This window comes from Castanea sativa, chromosome 6, assembly GCF_040712315.1.
Source record: "Castanea sativa cultivar Marrone di Chiusa Pesio chromosome 6, ASM4071231v1".
Taxonomy (NCBI): Eukaryota; Viridiplantae; Streptophyta; class Magnoliopsida; order Fagales; family Fagaceae; genus Castanea; species Castanea sativa.
Genome location: NC_134018.1, coordinates 50,213,264 through 50,228,362, shown reverse-complemented (window position 1 = coordinate 50,228,362; position 15,099 = coordinate 50,213,264). Strand labels below are relative to the sequence as shown.

The 15,099-nt window shown below is 36.3% G+C and overlaps 1 protein-coding gene across 1 annotated transcript; it reads left to right on the top strand.

The window, feature by feature from the left end:
* Nucleotides 1-6,943: 6,943 nt before the first annotated feature.
* LOC142640132 (secreted RxLR effector protein 161-like) lies at nucleotides 6,944-7,663 on the top strand. The gene has a single exon (XM_075814224.1). It carries the CDS (start codon nucleotides 6,944-6,946, stop codon nucleotides 7,661-7,663), a length of 720 nt encoding a protein of 239 aa, XP_075670339.1.
* The last annotated feature ends 7,436 nt before the right edge of the window (nucleotides 7,664-15,099 follow it).

Sequence of the window (15,099 nt, the reverse complement as noted above, 5' to 3'; positions counted from 1 at the left end):
TTAATTTTCATGTTTGATTTTTACTCTTCCCTGATCTGTTGTTTACTAAGTGGTACAATATGGTTTATATTCCTCTGATTGTTAATTCTCCATCTTCTTCTTCTTGGTTCTTGTAGAAATCCTTTGAACTTGTTAGGACATATGTGATTGGATGTTAGGAACATATGTCAACATTTTATGCATTAGCTTATCCTTTAACGAAATGCACTTTACTTGTAATTGGGTAAATCTAGGATGTGTTTAATACTTCAAGGAACAAGAGTTCAAGTCCAAGTATTGAAGCCATGCAAGTCTATCCAAGAATCAAGTAATGAAGTGCTAGATTTTAAAACTCGACAGCTAATATCTATCGAGATTTAAAAGCTGCTGAAACCCGTGGCTCGACAGCTAGCTCAATAGATGACTATCTATCGAGGTTTATAAAACTCAGTTTTTCTGGACTATTTTTCATCCAATCTGCGAGTATGTGTTTCGGTTTTATTTTCTCACAACCCTAAACATATATAAGGATTATTTAAGGGCCGTATCAGGTTGTACAACCAAAAGCACAATTGCACAAGAGCATAATTCCTCAAGTGTAACCGGAAATCTAGTTTGCCCTAGTTCTTGAGAAACTGCTGTGTTTGTACACCGTAGGGTTTTGTGACAGAGCAACTTCGTAATCTTCATGTGTTGAAAAACAGAAGAACTTTGCAGCTAACCTCCTTCTCTAGTTGGTGATCAAGTCACGTACTGGAATCCGTGCATCTTTTAGTTAGTCACATACTGAGAGTCGTGCCATACAAAAAGAGATTGTCACTACAGAACAAGTCCAATTGGGTATTGGGATAAGGGTTCAACTATAGGTTGGTATAAGGTACTAGGATTTCTTTACTTGTAACCGTTTGTTTTGATAATAGTGGATTCTCGACAGTAGTGACCTTAAAATCACCCGGTAGGGTTTTTGTCGTGTAGGTTTTCCCCATTCATAAACAAATCACCGTATCAAATTTAATTTCTGCTGCATCTAGTTATTTGGTGATTTTTTTATGCTGCCACACTCATTGCATGTAATTAAACCTAATTAATTCACTTTGCTAATTAATTAGTTAATTCATCACAAGAGGTCAATACATTTTTGGCCTATCAAAACCTTTCACACAGAAGGATCTCTCTTCATTCACATGTCTTTTTTTTCCCTCTCTGCTTTTCACTCACTTTGAATTTACTTTTACTTTATTGAGGCACCCTATAACATGTTACTTTTATTACTATGATTTTTAAATATCAAATAGCATTTGTGGTTTCATAAGTAATCTCTATTGTTGTTTTATAATGTTAATTTCTATGCATAGATTTAGTTAAGGCAGTTTTTGATGAGCAGAATTAGTTTCCTCTAATGTGGCTTAGGTGCATAAAGAGGTCAGTATCACTTTGGTTGTTCTTCTTTCTTATTTTTTCAAACCCCTGATGGATTTGTAAACTATTGAGAATAAAATCTTAAATTTAATAGGTGCTTTTTTTGGGTCAAATATCTTCCATTTAATTTGTGTTTCTTTTAGTCCAACTTGTATATATTACTGTGTTTTTATTTTTATCAGACTAAGTTATTTATTCATACACACTATAAAGTTTATAACTTTATGTTATTTAAGTTGCAATGTTGTAGTGGGCATACATGCTAGGTGTTTGAGAGAATGACTAAACATGTATACTTGCAATTAGTGTGCTCTATTTCTGTTTTGTTAAAAAATAAAAACTTTGTGGTCATTGTGTGGTATAGTATTTTTATATTTCATTCAAGTAATATTGACCTTGAAAGAGATAGTGAGCTTCATCTTTTGCATTCATTTTAAACTGGTTTCTATCTAATCTTTAGGATTTTTTTGTCTCCAAGTCAAGAATATTTCATTTGGGCCTTACTATTTTTTGTTTTTGACTTTTAAAGATAATTAAAATGATTTATATTTCACATTATTAATTTTTTCAAAAAATTATAAAATATGATTAGATTCAAGTTCAGAAAATATTTTTGAAGCTTGAAGTTTGTGTTTGATCTATTGTGCTTTATCAATTTTTAGTGAGACTTTGAAAATTCTTTAATAAAAAAAAGGTTTTCTTTCTAGGAATTTTTAATTTATTTTATTCTCAGGAAGGTTCCTTTTAGTTTTGAACACAATAATTCAATTCCCAACCTTTGATGACCACTAATAATAGTTTTTCAATTTGGAAGAAATAGGAATAGAGTTTTAGTATGGTTATCTTACTCGATCCAAGTAAGGGAAAAAGGGAGATGCTATCTTGCAACTTGTTCATTAGTATTTCGAGTCATTTACAAAAAAAATAAGTGCTTTAAATACTCCTCACTTGAGAATTAGTAGCTGCATGTACTCCTTCAATTGCTTTCAAAGGGAGATGACTACCTTCTTATCCCTTGCCTTTCAGTCTTAAATTAATATATAATAACAAGCCCCATGAAAAATTGGAGGACCACCAGTTTCTGGTGGTTCTTCATTCACGCTAGTAATTGTTAAGACCAATTTTCTTTTTTGGAGTTATTGTCATTGTTTTTCCTTTTACTTTTCCCTTCTTGTTTAAAGTGTTTTTACTTTCCACCTTTCTACTTAGGCATAATAAAATGATATGCAAATAGTCCTTGATAATTTTCCTTTGTGATACTAATTATTGTGATGAATCGCAGAATAATATCAATATTCGCTAGTTTTTTATTGGGTATAAAGAAGGTCGATTTGATTTCCGTTCATGACCCTTAATAATGAAGCTAAAAGATTGGCCTCCATCTACTTTATTTGAACACTTGTCACGTCACAGTGATGAGTTTATCTGTTGTTTACCATTTAAGGAATATACACATCCACACAAGGGTATATTAAACATTGCTCTCCAGTTGCCCAAAAAATCAGATACAAGTCCCAAGATTTATTTTGCATATGGAATTGCTCAGGAGCTTGGCCATGGAGACTCTATCACTAAGCTTCACTGCAACATGTCTAATGTGATATGTTTGGTCTTGTTGAAACTCCTGCTAATCAATTTGTTTGTTTGTCAAAGGAAATTTTTTTTTGGTTGAAGTACTACATGAAACTGTCTATATGAGTTTGTATAGGTTAAAGGAAGTATATGTGAGGGCCAGATAAGCTTGGTAAGGGTTGGCATTTGGTAAACACTCCATGGCTGTTGATTACTGCCCATCACACATTTTACTGAAAATCTCTAATACCTTCATGCTAACATAAAGCAATGGCTCACATTTTCTCTTTTGAAAGCCATTTTGACGAAAGTAGTCATCAGTCTAGCTATAATTGGCGGACATTGAGATCTTGTGTGGGAGGGATAGAGCAACTGGTGTTGGTGCAAAATATATGGACGATGAAATTGAAATTATGACTAAGGTCGGAGAAAAGTGATGAATTCTTCTATTGCACAACAAGACGTCAACATTTGGTATCAATAAGTTATGCAATTGAGCCTTGCCAAAGAAAAAAGAGTAGAAAAGATCCACTTTGAAACAATTTTTTAGTTTGAGATTTTGAATGTTGTTTAAAAAAAAAAACCATGCATTTTGGGTACTCTCTCTAAAATATTTTAGTTGGAAAGGGTTGGCAAGACATTTTTTTAGTTGACTATGATGGATGATATTTAGTCATTATCTTGTCAATTGGTGTATCAATAGCCTCTTTGTTTTGAATTTTGTGTAAAAAAACACATATTTTGGATACTTTATCATCTCTCTTGATATAGAACTTTTTAGCTATTAAGAACTTTGAAAAAAATATTTAGTTTGAGTTTTAAATGTTGTGAATAAACTCATGCATTTGGGTTCTCTCTTTATGTTGGTATAGAACATTTCAGTGGTCAACAGTTGGCAAAAAATATTTTAGTTGGCTAAGGTGATAGATTTTTAGTCATTATCTTGTTAATTGGATTTTATCAATGGCATTTTGATTACCTCATGTATTTATTAAAAATCTATTACTAAAATTAAAATGTAGAAAATTTAAGAAAAATAATAATTGGAATCTAAATCTAAATCCAAATTTATCTTAAATCTTGTTAGGTTCTAAGACCTTTAGGTTTAAATGTATTAGAACTCTAATTTGTAATGTTGGCAAACCATGATCAAAACCTTTAAGTCGTGTTTAGACTGCTCAAAGTATGTCTTTAATGTAAAGTTGGAATCAAGTTGCTGCAGATGTTAGTAGGACACTTGGTAGGACCAATGCCTTTGCCTTTTGGTTATGGAGTCTTTCCTTCAATATCCCTAGTTTGATAGCGGAGTTAAGTGGAGAAGTAACTAGGAGTGTGTAATTCTACCCAGCTCGATCAATCCAGAATTAGACTCGACCGATCGAAAGTCGTGCAGATTGTTTTTTCTGCAAATTTTCCAACTCAGCCCTAAGCTCATATGTCGTGTAGGGTTTTATATTTTTTCCTAGGTATAAAAGGCAAACCCTAGCCACGTTTTTGAGGTTGCTCATATTGCTGTTTGTGTGAATCTCTTGTGAGATCTAAGAGGTGCTTACCTTCATACAAGCTTAGGATCATCAAGAATGAGATTTATTCAAGAGCTTAATGATTATTCAGTTGCCGCCATAAGAGCTTAAAGATACATAAGCGGGAGTGCTTATACTTGCTGGAGAATCCAAGAAAGAAGGAATCCGTGATCTCGAAGCTTGTACGTGATCGTGTCAGTAAGTTTTCTACTAATGGGTAGCAATAGGATGTCAGTGGTCTAAGTCGTTATTGTACAAACTTCGATTCTTTCATAGTGGATTCAGTTTTACCTTAGGGATAGTTAGGTTAAATATTCCCTAGGTTTTTTACTAGTTTGGTTTTCGTGGTTCATCATATCATTGTGTTTTTTATATTTTCGCTGCTTTGCATGATATGATATATGTGAGAGTTATATGGCATCATCGGTTGGAACATGCTAGTCATAAGTAATTAGAGAAGATTTCTAAGTGTGCTGTAGTTATTGGTTTGCCCAAGTTCAAGAAGATAGAAAAGTGTATCTGTGGACCATGTCAGATGGGTAAACAAGTGAAGTCCAAGCATCCGTCTGTATCTGAAGTTCAAACTTCCTGACCTCTTGAGTTGTTACACATTGATCTCATAGGTCCTGCCAGAGTTCAGAGCTTAGGTGGGAAGAAGTATATTCTAGTTGTTGTGGATGACTTTACTAGATATACTTGGGTTGTACTTTTGAAAGATAAAGCTGAGACTCCTGAAAAGATGATGTATTTGTGCAAGAAACTGCAAGTGGAGAAAGGTACTATGATAGCTAGAATCAGAAGTGATCATGGGAGAGAATTTGAAAACACAAAGCTAGCTACCTTCTGCAATGATCAAGGCACACATCAAGAGTTCTCTTCACCCAAGACTCCACAACAGAATGGAATAGTGGAACGAAAGAATAAGGTTGTTCAAGAAATGGCGCATGTCATGCTACACAACAAGAAGTTGCCAAAATCTTTCTGGGGAGAAGCGGTTAACACTGCTTGTCATACACTCAACTGGGTGTATTTGAGACCTGATTCCAAGAAAACCCCCTATGAACTTTGGAAAGGAAAGAAGCCTGTTGTTAAATATTTCCGGATATTTGACAGTGACTGTTACATTCCATGTGATAGAGAGAACTTAGAAAATTTTGATGCAAAAAGTGATAAGGGTTATTTTTTGGGGTACTCTTCTACTAGTAGAGCTTATAGAGTTTACAACCTAAGAACTAAAATAGTTGTAGAGTCTTCTAATGTGGTGATCAATGATGAATTGAGTTCTGAAACTTAGTCAGAAAACATGCCTTTTGTTCAAGAAAAGACCATGGAAGTTGATGAGCCTATTCCTGATAATTATATCGGGAAGCATAGCGATGAAGAGTTGTTAGTGTTGATTGATGTTGTTTCAGTACCATCAAGTTCAAAACCATCTACACCAGTTAATGAAACTCAACTAAGACAAATAGAGCCTAGTCCTTCTTCAAAACAGAAAGGTACTTCCACATCTCTGGTCAAAGGTCCCTCTTCAAGAGTAAAGTTATATCATCCTATCACTAACATATTGGGCAGTCTGAATGATAACATGAGATTGAGATCCAAAGCCTTAAATGTAATCACTCACTCATGCTAGCTATCCCAATTTGAACCAAAAAGGGCGGATGAAGCTCTTCAAGATGCTGATTGGGTGAATTCTATGCATGAAGAACTCCATCAATTTGTTTGGAATGATGTTTGGGAGTTAGTCCCTAGACCAAAGGGAGTCAATGTGATTGGAACTAAGTGGATATTTAGGAACAAGTCTGATGAACATGGAACTGTTATAAAAAATAAATCAAGGCTTGTTGCTCAAGGGTACACACAAGTAGAAGGGATTGATTTTGATGAAACCTTGCACCAGTAGGTCAATTGGAATCCATCAAGATACTTTTGGCCATAGCAAGTCATTTGAATTTCAAATTGTATCAAATGGATGTTAAGAGTGCTTTCTTGAATGGCATGTTGCAAGAAGAGGTTTATGTTGAATAACCAAAGGGTTTTGTTGACCCTCACAGACCGGGTGATGTGTACAAGTTGAAGAGAGCCCTCTATGATTTGAAACAAGCTTCAAGGGTTTGGTATGATAAGTTAACTGCATATCTCACTGAACATGGTTTCAAAAGAGGCTTTGCAGACACTACTCTCTTCATACGAAAGGATAATGATTACTTTGTTGTAGCTCAAATTTATGTTGATAATATTGTTTTTGGTGCTACTAATGATTTTCTTGCTCAATCTTTTGCAGATGAATGAAGGCAATGTTTGAAATGAGCATGGTTGGTGAACTAACTTATTTCTTGGGATTGCAAGTAAAGTAAACAGAATCTGGAATTTACATCAACCAAGCAAAATATGCAAGAAATCTAGTCAAGAGATTTGGACTTGAAAAGACTGCACATGCTAGAACACCTATGGCTGCAAATACAAAATTAACCAATGATCCATCAGGTGAGTATGTTGATGTTACATTATATAGAAGCATGTTTGGGTGTCTTTTGTATTTAACTACTAGTCAGCTTGATATTTCTTTTAGTGTTGGTATTTATTCTAGATTTCAGTCTAATCCCAAAGTTTCCCATTTGAATGTTGTTAAACGTATTATCAAATATGTTGGTGGAACTTGTGATTATAGATTGTTTTATAACAAAGAGTCTAATCTCTCTCTTGTTGGATTCTTTGATTCTGATTGGGCTAGTAATGCCGATGATAGAAAAAGCACTACTGGTGGGTGTTTTTATGTAGGAGCCAAACTTGTGGCTTGGATGAGTAAGAAGCAAAACTTTGTCTCTCTGTCCACTACAGAGGTAGAATATATTGCTGCTGGAAGTTGTTGTTCACAACTTCTTTGGATGAAAAAGCTTTTGAGTGATTATGAGATATCACAAGACATCATGGTTGTTTATTGTGATAATTCTAGTACTATCGATATCTCTAAGAATCTTATTCAACACTCTAAGACTAAACACATAGAGATTAGAAACCACTTTATTAGGGATTTGGTTGAAAGAAAGATTGTTGCTCTTGAGTATATCCCCACTGAACGTCAGAATGCTGATATTTTCATCAAACCTCTTGATAGAAGTAAGTTTGAGAAACTTCGTCAAGTAATTGGTGTGATTCTGTGTCCCTAGTCATTCTTGACTTCATGGTCCTTATGCTTCATTACTCTACTCTTTGTGACCATTTTTTTTTTTTGTATTTATTGTTTTTTTTTCTTTGTTTTTCTAGGATTTGCATTGCATAACATTCGTGCATTTCATTCTAGGTTGTTTTTGTTTTTGTTTCATCAAAAATAATAATAATAATAATAATAATAAAGGAAAATGAAAACAAAATGTGTTTCACTTTGTTCTCTTGGATTTGAAATCAAGGTTAGCCATATTATCTTTACATAACATGTTTATGTACCTTGTTTAGCTTGGATGAGCTTATTTTATTGCACCTTACTAGTTTGAGTTTTGTAGTGCATGTTGTGTGGGAAGATGTTTATAGTTTTTGATCACATGATCTTAATCTTAAAATCACATTCTTTTGATTGTTGGACTTGAACTTAATGAGAAAGACATAAATAATTATCTCACCACTGTTTATTAGCCAATTATGAACACCTTAGTGCATATTGTAAGATTTTGTACTCGAGAAAGTGTAGCACATGCGCAAAAAGAACATAAGGTGTAGCCTTGATTTAAATGCTCAAATTGGTGTGTACATTATTGGACTTTCATAATTTCAATAAAATAAAATTGGTGTGTACATTATCCCGGCTAATACTTAATAAGTTTCTAATCAAATAAAATTTGTGTGTAAATTATGAGGCAAATCAAGAAACTTACATGATTGCAAGCTTTTATTTTAGGAGATGTGAGAGTTATATGATGTAACTCTTTGATGGATAGTCTCTTTTAATCGTATGTGATGGATTTTGTAAAAAGTGTGCTTAATTACTATTCACATATCACCTCACATGTCTCTCAAGTTTTTGCTAGTTGCACACACTACACAAGTTACTCTTTGCTAAACTTTGTACATGTTATTGTGTGTGATTTTGGTTAGCCACCCAAGATTGAAACTTCCTTGAGTTTAAATGCAAAATTTATTTTGAAGTTTGGGAACTTAAAGTGAATTGAGTGAAAATTTAAATTGTTGGGAAATCTGGGCTTAAATCATGTGTTTTTGAAAAGCATTTCATCTCATACTCATGCATTTTATTCATAAAATTCTTTGCTTTGAGGAGTTTCTGCATAAAAATGCGTTGTTTTTCAAAAATCTGATTTTTCCAAAATTTCAATCAATCGAAGCTGTTTCTCAACCAATCGAAATTGCGCTTAAAATTTTGGTCAACTTCTGTTTGTTTCGATCGGTACTTGATCGTTGTTGGATCAATCGAAGACATTTTCAATCGATCGAACCTTATTTTCGAACGATCGAAAATTGCACAAGAAATTTTTTTTTTTTTAAAGAATTAAAGTTCACATGTTCTTCACTTTTCAAAAACTTTTTCAAACTTTTTCTCTCTTTTTCAACCGGTCCAAGAGTCAAAGTCTATTTTCATTGTTTTCCTCCACATTCTTTGCAAGGATTTTGTCCTCCAAGGCTGGTATGTCCATTCTACCCTTCCTTTTTCATTTATTTTCATGTTTCATGCATTAAATCATGCATTTTGAGGGGTATTTCGCACCTAAGGATTTTTTGGGTTTTTGATGATTTAGACATTTTCTTTCACAATTGATCAATGGGTTTTTGTTGTGGGGTGCTTTACAACCGTTCTTGATGATTTAATTTGATCAATTTGGAGTTTTGTAGAAAAATTGAATTTCTAGGGCTTGAAACTACCCGAATTCGGGGTTTTGTTCAATTAAGTTTAATTTGATGAAATTGGCTTGTTGGATTGATTAATTTGATCATTTTAATGTATTATCTATCTTGTGTAATGATCAATTGGTCAATGTCTTGAAAATTGTACAAGTGATTTTTCAAATTGTTGGGTTTTTGTTATAAACTCTATGCTCAAGCCAATTTTGTGATTTTAAAGTTAATTCGAACTTATTCTCACTACATTAGAGCATCCATCATTTGCTTACACTGTTCATGCATCATATAGAATTGATCTTTTCTATATTATTTTGTGCTAACATCCAGTCTGCCCTTGGTTTTTCTTGTTTCTCTCTTTTGGTTCTTTTCTGTGTGTCTTTTCCCTCCTTAGCAATGTGCCTAGGAAAACTAGAGCCAATATGTCATCCTCTTCTTCTTCTGCCCCATCCTTTGAGAGTGACAGATTCTTAAGTGCAAAGCACCAAGAGACCTTTGAGACTCTTAATCTTAAGAGAAACATTTGGGCTGAGAGGCAGGTTCTTTTAGATAAGGTAGATCCCAAAATTAGGCGGAACTTTGAGCGTAGGGGTTTGTTGTCTTTGTTCGATTTTTCTCAACCCCCTCTGGCTATCTTGATTAGGGAGTTTTGTTCTAACCTCTCTATTCATGTCTATGATTCCAACATTGTCCTTAGGAGTTGGATTCGTGGTGATGAGTACACCATTACCCCTTCGGTAGTGGCTGCTGCTCTCGGGGTGCCTCTTGTTCAGCATCCTATCTATCCTTATGATGTGTCTCCTCCCCTAGATGACATCATGTCTTACATCACTGGGTCTTCTATCCAGTGGGGTTTTGATCCTCGGATCACTACTGCTGAGCTCTCTGAGGTTCACTATCTTTTCTTTAGGATTGTATGTCATTCCTTATGGCCTATATCTCATCTGCACACCATTCCTTTGGAGCGATGTATATTTTTGTATGCTCTTGTTACGGATACTCCTATTAGTTTTCCTCATTTGTTTCTTCGTTCTTTGAACAAAATTTATAGGACTCTTCATCCTATTTTTATACATAGGATTCTTCTCCATCTTGGTTTAAAGGAGTTTCCCGCATCTGAGCCCGTTCATGTTATTGCTCCTATAGGTGCCACCTTTCTTAGGCAGAGGGCTACTCAGTTGAGAGCAAGCTCTAAACGTCCTAAGGTTGAGTCTTCGGGTATTGTACCTCCTCTTCCTCCCTCCTCTACAGGTGATACTTCTGCTGAGGTGTCTGACGATCCTTATGCTGCTGCTGCTGCTGATGTTCCTCTGCCACCTACTTTGGATGATTCAGACATTCGACGTATGTTGGAGACTATCATGACCGTTTAGGCGGCTCATGGTCAACTTTTGGTGGACATGTTTGATGAGTTTCGAGCCTTACGAGTAGACTTGGAGAGTATTAGACCGCCACCTCCTTTTGATGATGAGTGACTGCCCTTTGATAATTTGTCACAAAAAGGGAAGTGCATATATGGTGTAGAGAAGTTATGTTGTTTTACTTGTACTTTCCACACATGCGTTTATGTGTTTGTTAAGTGTTACAGGAATATACAGGTTGATTCAGTCGTGTTGCTGTCTACACTTGCAACTGATGGATAGTAGTTAGGTTGAATTTGTTATGTTGGGCTTTATATTTGTAATGGGCTATTTATATGTAAACTTTGAGCATTGTGATATGTTTGTGTTTTGTCACGGATTGCCAAATGGGGAGTTTGTTAGATTCTAAGACCTTTAGGTTTAAATGTATTAGAACTCTAATTTATAATATTGACAAACCATGATCAAAACGTTTAAGTCTTGTTTAGATTACTCAAAGTATGTGTCTTTAATGTAAAGTTGGAATCGAGTTGCTGCAGAAGTTACTGTGCAATTCTACCCGGCTCGATCGATCAAGAATTAGACTCGACCAATCGAAAGTCGTGCAGATTTTTTTTTCTACAGATTTTCCAACTCAGCCCTAAGCCCATATGACATGTAGGGTTTTATGTTTTGTCCTAGGTATAAAAAGCAAACCCTAGTCATGTTTTTGAGGTTGCTCATATTACTGTTTGTGTGAATCTCTTATGAGATCTAAGAGGTGCTTGCCTTCACACAAACTTAGGATCATCAAGAAAGAGATTTATTCAAGAGCTTGATGATTATTCAGTTGCTGCCATAAGAGCTTAAAGATACACAAGCGGGAATACTTGTACTTGCTGGAGAATTCAAGAAAGAAGGAGTCCGTGGTCTCGGAGCTTACACGTGGTCGTGTCAGCTATTATACAAATTTTGATTCTTTCATAATGGATTTAGTTTTACCTTAAAGATAGCTAGGTTAAATCCTCCCCATGTTTTTTACCAGTTTGGTTTTCCTGGGTCATCATATCATTGTGTTCTTTATATTTTCACTACTTTGCATGATATGATATATTTGTGTTAATCTAGATCTGTATAATTTACCTAAGTTAATAACTTGGCTAAATAACTAGGTTAATTTGGTTGTTTTAAGGGGTCTAAAAACACACAAATCTAAATCCAAATCCAAGTTTAGGTATCCAAACAATGAAATTTCAAATCCTTCATTGTATAAAAATACCTAAACAAGGAATTTAAAAAATCAATGGTTTCTAAATCAAGCTTTTAAAATCAATGAGTTTCAAATCTATTAATTTTATTGTCATTTTGGTCATGCAAATAGAGGTTTCAAGGGGGGTATTTTGATCAATTTTAGATTTCAAGGGTCCTTCGATCATTTTTTAGGTGTTAGTGATATTTCAATAATTTTCAAGTTTTGAGGGTTATTACAATCATTTTTTAGGTTCTAAGTGTATTTCAGTAATTTTTTAGGTTACGGGGCCATTTTGGTCAAATGTGAGAAAAATACAGTCAAATGTGATGTTAGTGATGATGCAAAGAAAATCAGTTGGCTGGATGATCCGTGCTTGGATGACCACTTGCTCTATCAACGGCCTGAAAAAGAAAGAAAAGCGATCAAAGGTGATCGGGGTTGCCAGCCAAGAACCCTCCGATGACAAAGTTAGTTTTTTTCTCTATATTTTTGGAGTTCCAACTTTTTAGGAGTGAATCCAAAACGTACCTTTGCTTTGTCTGAATAAGCGTTTATATAATGTTCTGATAGACGGTTATTGAAATTGGAACCTCCCCTAGATTCAAGGAGGCGCAAGGATGAAACATAACTTCCATAACCGCTTAGGAGTTATGCTTCTATTTCACAATGGATACCCAGCAGTTATGCGTGGAACAAGGAATTATCACATTATATTCGGGGATTTTCTTAAGTATGATACCCTCGTCCTAGCATTCCCACTTCGAGTGTACTTTGGCACATGAATAAGGGTCGTACCGTCTAACGGACAAATTCCTTCAGGACGAGCTTGTCAGCACTCTGGACGAATGCCTCATTCTCTGGTGGCGCTGACCTCGTCCAAGGCCCTTCCTCTTTGGACGAGGTAGTTACAGGTAGGTTTTCGAGGGTGCTTGCAATTCTAGCTGGGTTACGGACGACCTACATGGACGACTTCAAGATAGGCAAAATCAGTATCCTATCAATTGCCCCCTTATCCAAGGGTCGTCCAAAGCTTTTGGTTTTTGGACATGTTTCGTTATGTCACCCCACATATCTCGATGTAGATGGTGGGGCATTAATGGTCCTAGATTGTGCCACGTGTCAACATTATGTAGGTTAATCGTTGCGTCGATTTGAGTTTCCGAGGAAGTTGCCACGTGGTTCTTCCTGATTGAGTATTTCGCTTCGGGTTTCATTTTTCAACGCCTATAAATAGTGGATTTCCTCCCATACCCTCTCCATTTTTCAAATTTTCTTGTTTGACATTTCTCGTCCATCGCCTCGTCTAAGAGTATTCCAGCGTCCCTAGTTTCCTTCGTCTGGAGCCAGGTATTTTCTCTATGCTCGTCTTTAGGCTTCCCTTAAATTTCCACAATGTCAGAAGTTTTTTCTTCGTCTAGTAATAGTGTCGATAGAGAGATAGACGAATACCACAACACAACTAGTTATAGTGGTTCTAGTAGTGACAGTAGTAGTAGCGGAGGTAATACCACAAACGAGTATGTTTCTGGGGTTCCACTAGAAGTCTTCTAGGAGGAGTTTAGGACGAGAGTGGCATCTGGGTCTGGGGCTGGTCCCTCTAGTGTGCCCTCGTCCACTCAAAAGGACGAGATTGAGACTATATACAGTTGTGCTGTGGGGGTTCCAGCTAAGACAAACAAGAGGAAATTAGCATCCCTTAGGAGTTGGTACCAAATTCCAGACGAGCTAAATCCTAGGTTGGCCGTCCGTGATGAGTGGTGTTGCCAACCTCACTTTGGCATTGGAGTTTATGAAGTCTATCTTCTAGGGGGTCTTTGACTGCCTTTCTATGCTTTTGCTAGGGAGTTGCTCACTAGATTAGGTTTAGGATTGTGTCAGTTTAATCCCAATGCATGGAGACTAATCGTTTCTATGCAGATTTTGTGGAGAGGTTTTTGAAGGGGATTGTCCTCTTACCATGGACGAATTTCTTTTTTGATACAAACCCTCTGAAATTAGCCAATCCCGTGGCTTTTATCAGTTTACAGCCAGGAGAAAGGATTGTAGGATTATAAAGTCGTTGGTCACCTCGAATAGGAGTTGGAAGACGGAGTTTTTCTTCGTCTCAAGTTTTTGGACAGGGCACCCTGTTGAGGTGAGCAGGGATCCGTTTGCCCCATATACAAGAGAGTTAGGAAACCTTCGTCCTGAAGGTATGCTTATCACTATTGTAACATTACCTTTATTATATGTGTTTCTATACTAAGCTCCTTGTATTTATTGCAGGTGTTAGAAGGCCGTCTTTGAACAAGTTTTATTTGGGACGCGTTCAAAAGGCTCGTCTTCACCCAGAGAGGGACTTCCATTCTTTGGTCACCCTTCAACGTCTTGCGACTTGGGGACTTGGCCCAAAACCTTCTCCAGAAGCCTTAGCTCACGAGATTACAATCCGTCGAAGTAAGTTCTCTTCTTGGTTTTTTTTTTTTTTTGGTGTTTTGTCATCAACTTAATCATGTCTTTGCAGACACATTTGTTGATTCATTTATCTATATTTATTTTTTTATGTTTTTTATTTTAGGGATGGCTACCATGAAGGAGAACAAAGGTAAGGGAGTCGCGAACGAGCCTACTAGGCAAGACGCCGAAACTAGGGCTCGTCCTGCTGCTGGCGACAAGAGAAGCCTGTCGAAGGCTATTAATCTTGAAAACCTCCCCAGCCAGAGAGCGAAGTATAGGAGGTCGTCCAAGCATGGGGTCGTCTCTCCTGTTGTCCCTGTTCCTCCTCCGTCTCAACCGCCGTCCATCCAGATTTTTGACGTGGAGTCGTCTGAGCCTACTCTCCCTCCATCTAAAACCAGAGTTCCTACCTCGTCCCAGCCTCCTGTTGAAGTTGCGCCAAACCTCCATGACAGTGAGGGCTTGGCCTGGGAGAGGTTTCAAAAAGCAGTTTCTGACGAGGATGTGGCTGCATGCTACAACATGTCCTTGAAAGATTTTGAACACTCAGGTGTCCACGATCTTTTCAAGGTAATTGATACAAACTTTTTCTCGTCTTTCGTTTTTTTTTTTAATCTTCCTCATCATTACGCTTATTTGCTTTGCTTAACATGAAAATTCATAATTGCTTGTGCAGGCCATGTCCAAGTTCATAGCTGCGTCCAGGCAGGCTACTGAGCTGGATAGGACG

What these genes read in the sequence shown, in the direction of transcription:
- LOC142640132 (XM_075814224.1), top strand. Translation starts at nt 6,944, where the DNA reads ATGGCTGCAAATACAAAATTAACCAATGATCCATCAGGTGAGTATGTT.